Source organism: Leptonychotes weddellii, chromosome 1, assembly GCF_054177405.1.
Source record: "Leptonychotes weddellii isolate Sample4059 chromosome 1, ASM5417740v2, whole genome shotgun sequence".
Classification (NCBI taxonomy): domain Eukaryota; kingdom Metazoa; phylum Chordata; class Mammalia; order Carnivora; family Phocidae; genus Leptonychotes; species Leptonychotes weddellii.
This window is the reverse complement of record NC_138369.1, coordinates 28824855-28840676: the sequence shown is the minus strand read 5'-3', so window position 1 is coordinate 28840676 and position 15822 is coordinate 28824855. Positions and strand designations below refer to the sequence as shown.

At 38.2% G+C, this 15822-nt stretch overlaps 1 protein-coding gene across 3 annotated transcripts in view; it reads right to left on the bottom strand.

Annotated features, from left to right (window-relative positions):
• Positions 1-15293, bottom strand: part of LOC145721607 (uncharacterized) — a 129837-nt gene extending 114544 nt beyond the window's left edge. For all 3 annotated transcript variants that reach the window (XM_081820339.1, XM_081820349.1, XM_081820330.1), the window contains exons 1-2: positions 15072-15293; positions 6968-7085 (exon numbers count right to left, since the gene is read on the bottom strand). In XM_081820339.1, the coding sequence (XP_081676465.1) occupies positions 6968-7085; positions 15072-15074 (121 nt within the window). In that variant the 5' untranslated portion in view covers positions 15075-15293. The remainder of the gene's footprint in view (positions 1-6967; positions 7086-15071) is intronic.
• Positions 15294-15822: the final 529 nt, after the last annotated feature.

Below are 15822 nucleotides of genomic sequence, written 5' to 3'. Positions count from 1 at the left end.
AGAGGAAGACCGAGAGAGATGGACATCATAGAACAGAGTGTAGTTTTAAATAGAGGGTGGTAAACAGAGTAAAAAGTACTAAAGAGATCAAGAAGGATGGGGGAGAATGTAATCTATTGGTCTTGGCAATAGGGTGGTCATTGGGAACTCTATCCTGAGCAGATCTGGTAGACTGATGGACGTGGCAGGCAGTTGGCAGCTGACTGAGGAGCTAAGCCTCTCCTCCACCCTAGAGTCATGGAAAGCATGGGGCGATAGTGCTGTTTCTATGCGATTACAGAAAGTGCTGGAGCGCAGACATCCGATGAAGGTAATTCTTATAAGAAGCTTGCTTTGATAACACGGAACATGTCCAGTGCATGCGTATGTTATCTTTGGTGCACTGGCCACGGTATGAATACAAAAACTTCAGCATCGTTACTGCCTTCCACTGTTTTGGACATCTTGACTACTGCCGAGTCAGTAGTGCCAAAATCAACTAAGAAATTATGCACATGGGTGTGATAGCAATAGACCAAATGTTTACTGTCCACACCAAGAGATAGTAATGAAAAGCTCTGCTAATTAGGTCATGTTTGTAGTTCCATTATCATGGCTAATTGCCTGTTTTATTTGATGATATGTGTTATTAAGTCTCACCAGGGCACTTGTTTCTCAGCATATTTTAAACACCTTACAATGCTTTCTCTATCTTTTTGGTGTCCTTACCAGCCAAGATTCTGTTTGTATTAGAAAGCAACAGGTAAATGCAACACAACATGCAGATTATAGAAGCTATGCCCTCCCTTTGCTCTTTCACGGTGAAATATGGTCATAGGCTGGTCACATTTTAGTGTCAGAAACAATGCAATTATAAATATTATTTAAGTGAACAGTTTTCATCCTGGGAGTGGGGAGAAGATTTCTTGATGGGATGTGGGAATTTTTCTCCAGTTACAAGACAAAGCTGATGTCACCATCTAATGCATTTCCGTAAATCTACTACAATTTTGTTCCTTGAAAATGTTCATATGTGGCCACTATGACAACCGAATGCCTACTAAATTGTGTTTCTTGGGGAAAAAATGTAGACTTTTGGCTTCTATCATGGTAAATTCCAGGGTTTTGAAAGAACGATTGGTGGTTTGTAAGATAATTAGGGCAATGTCTGCATTTTATGAATGGGAGAGACTGAAGTCCATAGGGGACATGGACTGTCTCAGAATTGCAAGGTGTGAAAATGGCAAAGTTAGAACCAGAATTCTAATCTCCTGCTTCTTCCTACTGACCTCTACCCCATATAGTCCATGCTGGAAAGGGAGGTATGATGGTTACTTTTATGTATCAACTTGAGTGGGCTAAGGGATGCCCAGATAGCTGGTCAAACATCATTTCTGGATGTGTCTGTGTGGGTAACTCAGAACGAGATCAGTATTTAAATCTATAGATGGAGTAAAGAAGATTGCCCTCACAAATGTTGGTGAGTGCCATCAAATCCGTTGAGGGCCTGAACAGAACCAAAAACAGAGGAAGGGAGACTTTTCTCTCTTTTTACTTCAGCTGGGACATCCATCTGCTGCCCTTGAACACGGATGCTCCTAGTTCTTGGGCCTTGAGACTCAGACAGGAACTTACATCATTGGCTTCGCTGGTTCTTGGACCTTTGAACTCAGACAGAATGACTTCACTGGCTTTCCTGGGTCGTCAGCTTACAGATGGCAGACTGTGGGACTTTTCCGCCTCCATAATTGTGTGACCCAATTCCTGTAGTAAATTTCCTCTTCCATGTATATCTGTATAATCTTATTGGTTCTGTTTCTCTGGAGAACTCTGACCAATACAGCAGGATAGCTCAGCTCTGGAGTCACACGGGCCTTACTCTGAAGGATTCACTCTATACCTCATTTGCCTCATCAGGAGAGTGGGATCACTTTAGTTAACTTGGGTACTAGGATTCTTTTGATGGTTAAATGAAGATTTATATGGGAGGCTCCCACCCAGTGCTTGGCACACGGTAATTACCCAAAGCATCGCCTACATTAAACAACACAGACCTAGAGCTGGCTGTGGCTTTGCTGGGTTTGTCCTGATCTTAGGAAAAAAAAAAAGTAGAATCCCTATAAATTGAAATGTGGTTAGTATTCATCAGATTCTGATCTGTTTGGTCTTCAGACACTTGCTGCTGGTCGGTTTCAACCTAGACCCAGTTATATCCATATTCAAACACCAAAGGCATGTGAGTAAAAATATACTCCCTGTTTTGTTGTTTTCTACATATATATATCTAAGCAAATGAATCAATAGACAAGCAGTATATGGGATCCTGTGACTAACTGAGGCCAAACCTCTGAAGCTGAGCAGAGAAATGAGCAGTAGTATTATGCTTCTGTCCCACTATCTGAATGCTCTGGGACAAATTACTCAGCTCCTCTGTGCCTCCGTTTACTCATCTACAAAAGGCGGATAAAAGAGGACCTACCTTTTGGGTTGTGAGCATAAAGTGAGATGCTGCACACAAAGTGCTTAACCAGAGAGAGTCCATTGTAAGTCCTCAATTATTGGGCCACGAGTATTATTTCTACCTCCCCTGCCTTCCCCATCATCTCATTGTGGAGCTCGGCTCAAATCAGGAACAGGATATACAAACCTCACCTATAATCCATAGAGCTGTGAATGTGTATTAGTAGCAACAGGCAGGCTGAAAGGAGGCCCAGCCTTTGTCCTCTGCTGCAGCCTGTCCATCTTGTGGCTAAGCAGGTGGGATGAAATGGGGAGCAGAATCCCTGCGTCCAGGGTTCCCTGGACCATCGAGTTCATGGCTGGACTTCTCACATAAGAGAAGCTTCAAGGAAAGAAGGGGCATGAGCACCCCAACGTTCATAGCAGCAATGTCCACAATACCCAAACTGTGGAAGAAGCCGAGATGCCCTTCAACAGATGAGCGGATAAAGAAGATGTGGTTCATATACACAATGGAATACTACTCAGGCACCAGAAAGGATGAATACCCACCATTTGCATCGACATGGATGGAACTGGAGGGGATTACGCTAAGTGAAATAAGTCAAGCAGAGAAAGACCATTATCATATGGTTTCACTCATATGTGGAACATAAGGAATAGCATGAAAGACCATAGGGGAAGCGAGGGAAAACCGAAGAGGGAGAAATCAGAGAGGGAGACAAACCATAAGAGACTATGGACTCCGGGAAACAAACTGAGGGTTTCAGAGGCAAGGATGGTGGGGTGATGGGGTAGCTGGGTGATGGGTATTAAGGAGGGCGCGTGTTGTAATAAACACTGGGTGTTATATGCAACTAATGAATCATTGAACACTACATCAAAAACTAATGATGTACTATATGTTGGCTAACTGAACATAACAAAAAAAGGGAAGCTTTGAGGGATTACAGCATGGCATGATCTCTCCTCATCATAATTTCCCGCCTGCTCTGCTCTCTACCTCTCCTTGACTGCTGATCAGAGCTTTCCTGATATCTGACTGTTGGTGTGTAAAGGTCTCCATTCTGATTCTGGGAGCTTGTGCTAAAGGTGATGGGGATGAGGGAAAGTCCTATGTATGAAGCAACAGTCCAACCTGCCCTGTGCACATGGATCACAAGGGGAACTTGTGAAAATATAGATGGCTGACTCGTACCTCCAACCTCTGGACTCAGCCAGTTCAGCCCAGCAATCTGCCCCTTACCAAGCAGTGGCCCAGATGATTCCATGCAGGATCATCCCTGAACTGCACAGTGTGAAAATGGTTCTAACCTATGCTCACGTTAATATTCTGTTGCTTTGAAACTTGTTGCTTAAGTAAGAAAATATTGGCTCTGGCACGCAGGGACTGCCTGTGTTGTGTTCAATCCATATTAGTGCACCACCCATCCTCCCATGGCCAAGTCATTTCCTGAGATAGGCTTTAATATCAAGAAGCACTTTTTTTTTTTTTTATTTGAGACAGAGAGAATGAGAGAGAGAGAGCACATGAGAGGGGGGAGGGTCAGAGGGAGAAGCAGGCTCCTTGCCGAGCAGGGAGCCCGATGCGGGACTCGATCCAGGGACTCCAGGATCATGACCTGAGCCGAAGGCAGTCGCTTAACCAACTGAGCCACCCAGGCGCCCTCAAGAAGCACTTTTAAAGTCCATTTTAACAACCACTTTCACTTTTTAACCAAAGGGAGAAATAGACAAAAGCATAGCATTGGAGCAAAAGGATACAGTTTAAAAAAATTTTTAAAAATCATGGTCTTAAGATGCCCAACTTATTCATTTGGTCAATGGAAGAAAAGAGGGTATTCAAAACCCACTGGCCAATTTATGAAGACTCAGATTTAGAATTGATTTCTACCATGCAGACCAAACTCCCGAAGAGGTAGCCTGGTGTAACAGAAAGAGCACAGATATTTCTATTGAAAGACTTGGATTTGAATCCCGGTTCCATCAATCCAGCCATATGACCTTAACTTCTTGGCTTCCCAATGGGAATAAAGGTGTGGTAAACATTAGTGATAATGTATATAACTTGCTTAGCCCAGCTATTAGTGGTATATCATGATCCTTGCTATTGTCATTTATCTTCTCTTACCTTTGATCAGTAAGGTGGGAAACATAATGGTATTATTTTATAACTGCCGTGAGGATTATTAGATTACTAATAGGCTACACATTGAGTGCTTATGATGTGCCAGGTACTATTCTAAGCAATATACACACATTAACTCCCTTAATCCTCATAACAACCTATGAAGTTCTCCCCATTTTACAGAGGGGGAAACTAAATGTCAGAGCTATTAAGTTCATGACTCAAGGTCACACAGTTATAAGGGGTGAAGCTGGACTATTGTATGTGAAGAGCTCCACTCAGTACCTGGCACACAGTAGAGTCTCAACAAGAAACAGTATTCCTGGTATTATATGTAGAGAGAACCTTTCCTAAAGGACTGCCTTGGGAGTATCAGAATCATGGCTGTGTAGAAATTCCACTTTGGCCAGCATGTTAGCACAGATGAAAGTTCATTCTTTCATGGAGGATGGGTTTGGTGTTGCCCTGGCTAACAAAAAGAGATACTTCTAAGCTACAAGCTGCAAACAAGGATGGACATATATTTAAATCGGGGTTAGGTCAAATTCATCCCATGTGGTCCCCAAATTAATGATACCTGTCTACAAAGAAACTGTTACACTGAAATCGTTATATTGTAATTTTCCCATTTAGCTCTGAGAATATGATTATGCTTCTTCTTAAGATGGGCTGGGAAAAAAAATCCTCTCTTGTAAGTTATATTTTGATGGGCCAGCATTAGACACAATAAAGGCAGTGATATTTAAGTTGATCAGGGACAGATGTTTAACATATTTTATGTAAGAACTGTAGACACAGTTAACTGCCAAAACAGACTGTTTCCTGAAACGTTGGACAGATGGAACCAAGAAGATGTACTCCTGAGGAGTCTGAACTCCTCAAAGTGACCCTAATAAAAAAAAAAAATTAGTTTTGATCAAAGCACTTCAGTCCTTTCAATTCTTTTGTTTCTATACTTTGTTCACTTTTTTCATGGCTATGAAGGTATGTGGGATGTAAAAGTTCTCTTTCTCCCTCTCTCTGCGTATGTGTGTGTTACACATGTGTGAGTATCCCTGGTTTCAAAAGCATACTTTGTTTTATTTTCTTTCTATCATTCACTGTGGGAAAACCCAGTGTGCAGTACACATTGTTGGCTCTCTCCCCAGCATCTGCTCTGCTCTGCTCTTCCCAACAGCCCCTGATTTCCATTTGGGGATCTGGGGTCCCAAGGATGTTGACTCCACGCCCAGCTCCGTATCTTGTCACTGCTCTGCTGGAAAGCCACAGATGGCCCCCTTTCTTGTTCAGAGTAAAAAGCCAAGGTGTTTCCATTGGGCTACAAGGCTCTATAGAGAGTGGCCCTGTTACCCCAACCTCATCTCCTACAGCTCTCCCCACCCCCTCTCTGCTCCTCATCACTGCCTTCCTTGCTCTTCCTTAAATATGGCAGGCATGCTCCTATCCCCAGACTCCCTTTAACTCTCTGATCTGCTGGAGAACATCTCACTGAATAAGACAAGTGAAGACCCTGACTGAGTTTAATAGTTTTCCCCCAAAGACCTCATTTTTGCTCAAAGAAAAAATATGCCAGTAAAATCAGATTAATTTTAAGTATTCACCATTAAATGTTTCAAGAGGAGTTTTCACCAACATTCTGCCCTGCTAAGAATTTAAGAGGATGTGTAGGAAGTCTTTCTTGTGTTCATAAAGAACAATGTGCAATTCAGTTTTGGAGAGAAGGCTTTGTTGAAAGCAATTGAAAGAGTTATTTACTGGATGGGGTGTGATCTTGCTGCGTTTACACAGCCTTGGCTATTCTGCCGATATTCACTTAATGAAACTTAAAAATCAAAACATCTGGAAAATGTGCCAACGGATGCCCGATTCACCAGTTCAGCTTTCTGGCTTGCTTCAAGTAATTTTAATAAAGTATGCTAACTCTACCAGGGTCTTGAAGGAATTCATGTTCTATGATCTGGCCCTCTCCACTGCTACAAGATTTTTGGAAATAAGCCCGTGCATTTAATGAAATACTTAAAACAATACTCTAGGAGGACTTAAATCTTGATAATTATGCAAGGAGTTGTACTTCAGGTATATCACATGTTTCTAAAATGACACATTTTGCCTAGAACTCTGATCGTTGCACTTTCAAGGAGCTGTGGTTACCAGAATCAAATTTAAATAGAGTTTTCAATTCACAGATGACCCCAAATGAAATTCACGCCCCTAACAGTAGGGAGAAACCATGCCACCACTCTCCTGAGTTTGCCTTATAATGACTGTTTAATTTCCGGTTTTAAAGAAAGAACTTGAATGGAATTTCTTCGCAAAGGGATTGTTTGGTTTAAACCTGATCCTCCCAAATGCTAAATCCCTCCTAAAACCCTCCTTTGAGGATTTGGACTCCAGACTCACCTGAACGTATCATTTCAGTTCTTGGATGAGAGACGCATTCTGCATCATTCCAAAGCAATCTGAGAAAGTTCTTCTCCACCACAAATGGCACCAGCAAATGTACAAAGCCCACTTTGTTCTGTGGGAAATACAAATGTATTTTTAACAGTGCATCCTCGGCCTGCGAGAGGAAGAGCCTCCACATGGACATTAATGCAGGTCAGCATCATTACCGTTCATGACGACAGCCATCAATGCCTTTTACGCATGCTGTGGTCAACGTATCTCTGTCTTGTTTTGCTCAAGTATCACAATATCTGCATTTGCTGGCAACCCCGATCTGGACTGTTTGCTATTTGACTCAGCTAGGAAAATGAGTTGTTAAGCCAGAAAGTCTAAGATCAGGGCCTTCATAATTCTCTGGCCATGGGCAGTTAATGGAGCAAAAATCTTCCCAGTCCATCCAACCAAGCTCTCCCACTTTCCAGTGGAAAGATAATTCAGTGATAATATGAAGGGTCAGTGTGTAAGCAAATTATGTTGGGATTATGTATATATTGGCTTCAGCAATACAGGGGAGGATGACTCATTCTTAACCACAACACAAAGATACGTGCAAATCGAGTTAATGGAAAGTTATATGCTAGACATATTGCTCATACAAATAGGAATTTCTACACATTGTCAAGTTAAGCAAACAAGTCTACAAACTCAATCAACTGGCAAGCTAAACCAAGAGTAATTTAAGATTAAAAAAAACCCAAAACTCTCTGAAGAGAAATTGAAGGTTACAGTCAAGTTAGATGACGGGCTACAATGTATTCTCCCCGCCAAGGCTCAGGGATTCCAATGATCGGAAGGTGGCTACACACAGTAAGAGCTTCATAGTTCTCTGAAACCACGACAGACAGACAGACAGACAGTTTCTTAGCAGAATTTAGAACTGAAAGCCAGAATAATCTTCCAGTTCTAGTGAATGAATATCAGGTTTAAAAAACTCTGAATAATTCACTTATTAGGTTAGAAATCATTCACCCAGAAGCCCCAAAAGAAAAAAACATACATTTAAAAATTGTTGACTTTTTGAGATAATTGTAGATTTACATGCAGTTGTAAGAAATCATACAGAGAGATCCAGTGTACTCTTTTACCCAGTTTCCCCCAATGGTAATATCTTGTAAACCACAATACAATATCACAACCACATTGACACTGACACAATCAAGATACAGAATATTTTCATCAACACAAGAGTCTCCCATGTTGTCTTTCTATAGCTATCTCCACTTATCTCCCACCCTCACCCTCTTTTTAACCCCAGGCAGTGATAATCTGGTATCCATTTCTATAATTTTCTCATTTCAAGAACATTATATCAGTGGAATGATTCAGTATGTAACCTTTTGGAAAACTGCCAAATTGCTTTCCAGAATGACTGTAACATTTTATTTTCTCACCAGAAATGCATGAGTGATCCAGTTTCTTCACATCACCTCCAGCATTTGGTGTGGTCCCTATTTTTTTATTTTAGCCATTCTGATCAGTGTGTAGTGATATCTTATGAGGTTTCAATTTGCCTTTCCCTAATGGTGAATGATGTTGAACATGTTATGTGTTTACTTGCCATCAGTATATCCTCTTTAGGGGAATGTCTTTTGATGTCTTTTGCCCATTTTCTAGTTGGCTAATTTTTTTTCCTGGTGAGCCTGAGAATTTTCTGTAGTCTAGATACTAGTCCTTTGTTGGATACATGTTTTGCAAATATTTTTTTCTCAGTCTATTGCTTGTCTTTTCATCCCCTTGCAGGTTATTTTGCTGAGCACAAGTTTTTAATTTGGATGAAGTCCGACTTACAATTTCCCCCCTTTTATGGATCCTACTTTTGATGTTAAGTCTAAGGACTCTTTGTCTACTCCTAGATACCAAAGGTTTTCTGCTATTTTTGAAATTGTTTTATGGCTTTACATTTAATTCTGTGGTCCATTTTTCGTTTGTTTTTGTATAAGGCATGAGGTTTATATTGAAATTCAGTCTTTTTCCGCTATGGATGTCCACTTCCTTCAGCATCATTTGTTGAAAAGGCCCTCTTTTCTCCACTGAATTGTTTTTACACCTTTGTCAAAATCAGTGGGGCATATTTGTATGGATCTATTTCTGGGCTCTATGTTTGATTCCATTGTTCTATGTGTCTGTCCTTCTGCCAATACCACAGAGTCTGGATTACTGTTGGTATATAACACATTTTGCAAAAGAGTAGACTGATTTCTCTCACCTATTCATTTTCAAAATTATTTTGGTCATTTTAGTTTCTTTACTTTTCCATATAAATTTTAGAATAATCTTGTCTATATCTACAAATAATGTTCTGAGATTTTTACAGAAATTTAATGAAACCTGTATAAAATTGGGGAAAGAAATGACAACTTGACTATGTTTGATCTTCCAGTGCATGAACACACTATATCTTTCCATTTATTCAGATCTTCTTTGATTTCTTTCATCAGCATTTTGTGCTTATAAAACACAGAAGTTCTGTACATATACAATATTTTTGTTTTTTGAGGGATTTTAAATGGCATTATATTTTAAAATTCAACATCCATGTGTTCATCATTAGTATAGAAATACAATTAATTTCTATATGCTTATTTTGTACCCCGTGACCTTGTTGAACTCACTTATTAGTTCTAGAAGTTTTTTGTTAGATTTGTTGAAATTTTCTATGAGACAATCATGTCATCTGCAAAGAGGGACAGTGTATTTCCTCCTTTCTGATCTGTATTCCTTTTCTTTCATTATTGCACTGGCTGTAAAATAAAGTTGATGAGAGTGAGCATCCTTCCCTTGTTCCTGATCTTAGGGAGAAAGTATTCAGTCTTTCACTATTAAGTATAATGCCAGAGGTAGGTTTTTTTGTAGATGTTTGGGACTGAGTTGAAGAAGTTCCCTCTATTTCTATTTCTCTGAGAGTTTTTCTCATGATAGGTAGTGAATTTTGTCAATGTCTCTTCTGCATCAATTGATGTGATCATGATTTTCTTCTTTAGCCTATTCGTATTTTGGATTACAAGGAGTGGTTTTTGAAAACTAAACCAACCTTGCATCCTGGGAATAAACCCCACTTGGTCACGTTTTTGGAAGTTTTTTATAAATCTAACAGTTTTTTAAAAAATATTTTATTTATTTATTTGACAGAGAGAGACACAGCAAGAGAGGGAACACAAGCATGGGAGTGGAAGAGGAAGAAGCAGGTTTCCCGCGCGGAGCAGGGAGCCCGATATGGGGCTTGATCCCAGGACCCTGGGATCATGACCTGAGCCAAAGGCAGACACTTAAACGACTGAGCCACCCAGGCGCCCCAACAATTTTTTTTTTTTAATGGCCACTCAAATGATCCTTTTTATCCTGAGTGATTTGTAGTTTGTGTCTCTTGAAGAACTGGTCCATTTCATCTAAGTTGCCATATCTGTGTATGTAGAGTTGTTTATGCTATTTACTTGTTATTCTTTTGAAGTCTGCAGAGTCTGTAGTGATGGCCTTGTTTCATTCCAGATATTGGTAATTCATGTCTTCTTTCTTCTTTCTTTGTCGCTATTGCTCAAGGTTTGCCGATTTTATTGATCCTTTCAAAAACACAGCTCTTTTTTTCATAGATTTTTCTCCAAGAATTGTTTTCCTGTTTTCAGTTTCATTGATTCCTGCTCCTGTCTTTATTATTTCGTTTCTTCTTTTTGCTTTGCATTTATTTTGATCTTTTTCTAGGATCTTGAGGTGGGAACTTAGATTCTTTTTGTGAGGTTTTCCCTCTTTATATACATTTAGCACTATAAATTTACCTCTCAGCACTGCTTTAGCTGCGTCTAACAAATTTTGATATGTTGTGTTTTCATTTTCACTCAGATTATGTATTCTCTGGTTGGTCTTTAAACTTCCTCCTTGACCTATGGATTATTTAAAAGTATGTTCTTAATTTGGGTAATTTTCCTGTTTTCTTTTATTGATTTCTAGTTTGATTTCATTGTGGGCATAGAACATGCTTTGTATGATTTCAGTTCTTTTACATTTCCTGGTGTTCATTTTATGGTCCAAGATATACCACTTCTTGGTGTATGTTCTGTAGGCCCTTGAAAAGAATGTGTCTTCTGCTGTTATTGGGTAGAGTCTTCTATAAATGTTGATTCGATGCTGCTGGTTGATGGTACTGTTGAGTTCTTCCACATCCTTAGTCATTTTCTGTCCATTTGTCCCATTAAATTGTTGAGAGAGGGATGTTGAAGGCTTGAAATATAATTGTCTATTTCTCCTTTAGTTCTATCAGCTTCTGCTTTCCATATTTTGCAGCTCTGTTATTTGCTGCATACAAACCTAGTATTACTCTGTCTTCATGGTGGCTTGACCCTTTTATCATCATATAATGTTCTTCTTGGACTGGTGATTTTCTTTGCTCTGAAGTCTACATTATTCATGGTTTTTTTTTTTTTTTTTTTTGTCTCTGCCAATCTCAGGCTTCTAATGTGTTTGTGTATATTTTTTAATATAATTGCATACAATATACTATATCTAATATAATTTTTCTAATTGGTATAGATAATTTGCATTTAACATAATTATTTATATATTAGGGCTTAAATCTGCCATTTAAACTTTTGCTTTCTTCTTTTTCTCTTTTTCACTGCTCCATTTTCTATTTCTTGGCTTTAATAGGCTACTCTAACATTTTTAATTTTTTTAGAATTTCACTTTTATTTTAATAGCTATTTAACTGTTGCTCTAGATATTACATTATATACACACATACTCATTGGTCCACTGGTGCCATCATTATATTAGTTTAAGGTAAGTGTAGAAACTTTATCTCCCTTTATGTCAATTAGCCTTCCCTGTTTATAATACAGTCATCTTAAAAGAGCTCCTCTTTAGACACTTAGAACTATGGTAGACGGTATTATAATTTTTTGGTTCCATCATCAAACATAATTTAGGAAACTCAAAAGGAGAAGGAAAGTCTATTGTATTTACCCATATTTTTGTTTATAGTCTTTTTTCTTCTTTCCTGATACTCTTGAAGGTTTTTTTTTTTTTTTATCAATTTCTTTCTGTTGGAGAACTTTCTTTAGCTGTTCTTTTAGTGAAAAATTCTCCTTGTTTTCCCAAGAGAATTTTCTTGATGTCCCCTTTATTACTGAATAGCTATAAAATTCTCGGTTGGGGCACCTGGGTGGCTCAGTCAGTTAAGTGTCCGACTCTTGATTTTGGCTCAGGTCATGATCTCAGGGTTGTGAGATTGGGCCTGGTGTCAGGCTCATTGCTCAGTGTGGAGCCTGCTTAAGATTCTCTCTCTCCCTCTTCCTCTGTTCCCCCTCCCCCTGCTCACGTATGCACTCTCTCTCAAAAAAAAAAAAAAAGAAAAAGAAAAAGAAAAATTCTGGGTTGACAATTCTCTTCTTTCAATACTTGAAATTGTTCCAGTTCCTTCTTGCCTCTCTGGTTCCTGATGAGAAATACACTGTCATCCACATGGGTTTCTCCCAGAGGCGTCATTTCTCTCTTGCTGGGACCATGATTATTTCCTTATGTTTAGTTTTCAGAAGTTTGACCATGATGTGTCTTGTAGATTTGGGGTATATCTTGTCTGGAGTTTGCTTAGGTTCTTGAGTCTGTAGGTTTATTTGCCAATCTGGGAACTTTTCAACCATTAATTCTTTAAGTACTTTTTAGTTGTGCCCTTTTTCTCCCTTTTAGGATTTCAAGGGCACGAATGTTATAGTAACACAGGTTCCTGAGGTTCCATTTTTTTTTCTTTGTTCCTTAGTTTGGGTAATTACTATTATCCTGTCATTCAGGTCAATGATTCTTTCCTCTGTCCACTCTATTCTGCTATTGAACTCATTCACTGAATTTAAAAATTTTGATTATTGTATTTTTCAGTTCTAAAATTTTCATTTGTTTCTTCTCTATATCTTTTACTTATTTGTTATGATGTTCTATTTTTAATTTATTTTGATTCTGTTCATGAATGCTTACTGAAGCAGTTTTATCGTGGCTGCTTTAAATTCTTGTCCTTTAAATTTTTAATTTTAATTCCAGTATAGTTTAACATACAGTGTTATAATAGTTTAGGCACAAAATATAGTGATTCAAGAATTCTATACATTCATGATGAGTGTACTGTTCAGTGCTCATCATGATGAGTGTACTCTTTAATCCTCTTCACCTATTTCATCCATCCTCCCATTCACCTCCCCTCAGTTTGTTCTCTATAGTTAAATAGTCTGTTTCTTGGTTTGTCTCTCTCTTTTTCCCCTTTGCTTGTTTGCTTCTTAAATTCCACATATGAGTGAAATCATATGGTATTTGTCTTTCTCTGACTTACTTCATTTAGTGTGATATTCTCTAGCTCCATCCATATTGTTGCAAATGGTAAGTAAGATTTCATTCTTCTTTATGGCTGAATAATATTCTAATGTATATAGATACCATATCTTCTTTATACATTCATTTATTTAAATTTTTAAAAAAAGATTTTATTTATTTTTTTGACAGAGAAACAGTGAGACAGTGAGAGAGGGAACACAAGCAGGGGGAGTAGGAGAGGGAGAAGCAGGCTTCCTGCAGAGCAGGAAGCCAGATGCAGGGCTTGATCCCAGGACCCTGGGATCATGACCTGAGCTGAAGGCAGACGCTTAATGACTGAGCCACCCAGGTGCCCTATCCATTCATTTATTGATGAACACTTAAGCTGCTTCCATAATTTAGCTATTGTAAATAGTGCTGCAATAAACATAGGGATGTATGTATCCCTTTGAATTAGTGTTTTTATATTTTTTGGGTAAATACCCAGTAGTGTGATTGCTGGGTAGTCCTATTTTTAACTTTTTGAGGAAACTCCATATTGTTTTCCCTAGTGTCTGCACCAGTTTGCATTCCCACCAACAGTACACAAGCGTTCCTTTCTCTCTACATCCTTGCCAACACTTGTTGTTTCTTGAATTTTTGGCTTTAGCCATTCTGACTGGTGTGAGGTGATATCTCACTGTAGTTTTGATTCACATTTCCCTGATGATGAGTGGTGTTAAGCAGCTTTTCATGTGTGTTGGCCACCTGTACTTTTTTTTAGAGAAATGTCTGTTCCTGTCATCTGCCCATTTTTTAATTGGATTGTTTGTTTTTAAATTCTTTATCAAATAATTTTAACCTGACTGCCATCTTGATTTTCAGACATACTGTCTTTTTTCATTGTTTGAAGTTTTTCTGGTTCTTGGTATGATGAATGGTTTATGACTAAAGCTGGAAAACTGGGTGTTATGAGACTCTGGAACTTATTTAGACTTTCTGTTTTAGCTGACTTCCTCTGAAACTACAGCATCCTCCTCTCCGCTGACACAAAGCCTTTGAGATTCATCTATGCTATTGTGTGTAACAAGAGTTCATTTGTTTTTTAAATTGTGGAATAATATTCTATCATATGTATATGCCGCAGTTATCTATTCATTGTTGAAGGAAACCACATTGCTTTAAGATTTTGTTGATTATGAATAGAGCAGGTATAAACATTCATATTCAGATTTTTGTGTGAATATATTTTCATTTTTCTTGGGTAGGATTTAGCGAACATTGCCTATAAAGGGCCTGATAATAAATATTTTAGGTTTTGTGGACTATATACAATAAGGTGTTTTTTTCTCTGTTTCATATTCATTTTTTTTTTTTTTAGAATCTTTAAATATGTTAAAATTTTGCTTAGCAGGCAAAACAAAACAGGTTTGTGGGCTGGATTTGGTCCATAATTTGCTGACCCCGCAGTAGGGTAAATATCAATTTATGTATTGTGAGTTAGTCTGTGTCTCTTTATATAAATTTTAAGTGATTCGCCTAATGATTAAAGTATATGCAAACTTAATGTCACATAATCTATTTAGAAGCAACATTTTACCACTTCAAATACAATGTAGAAAACTCATTACCAGATAGGTCTCATTACATTCCTCTCTTTATGTTATAGTTGTTATACATCATATCTGTATACTTTAAAAATTTCCTATACACTGTTAAAATTTTAGCTTTCAGTCATCAAATATTTTTAAGATTTCAACTGAGAGTTCTTTATATTTACCCAGATATTTACCATTTCTGTTGCTTTCCCTCCATTCCTGATGTTCCAATTTTTCCTTCTGGTGTCATCTCCCTTCTGTTGAAGTAATTTCTTTGGCGATTTTTTTAGAGCAGCTCTGCTGACAATGGATTCTTTTAGTTGGTCTTTACTGAGAATATCTTTATTTTACTCTCATCACTGAAGGATTTTTTTCACTGCCTATAGAATTCTGGGTTAGCAGTTCTTTACTTTCAGTGCTTCAAAAATGTTGTGTCACATTCTTTAGGCATCCCTGGTATTTGGATGAGAAATATGCAGTCGCTTGACTCATTGTTTCTCTTTCGGTAATGTATTGTTTTCCTCTGGCTGCTTTCAGGAAACTTTCATTGAAAGTTCATTCTCTTTGATGCACAACTTCGGTTATGTTTGGTCTTGAATTTCTTTGGAGTTATCCAGGTTCCTCCTGGCCATAATTCTTAAATATGTACATGAATGTCTTTTGCCAAACTTGGGAAGTTTTCAGCCATTGATGCTTCAAGTGCTTTTTCAGCATTTTATTCCTTCTCCTTTTCTTCTTCTTGGACTCTAATGTCATGAATGTTAGAATTTTAGTTAGTGGTTCACATGTCCTTGAGGCTTTAACTTTTAAATGATTTTTTTCTCTCTATTGTTCAAATGAGACAATTTCTATTTATCTATCTTCAAGTACATGGCTTCTTTGCATTATCTTCAATGTGCTATTGATCCCATACAAGGAGTTTTAAATTTTGGTTACTGATTTTTT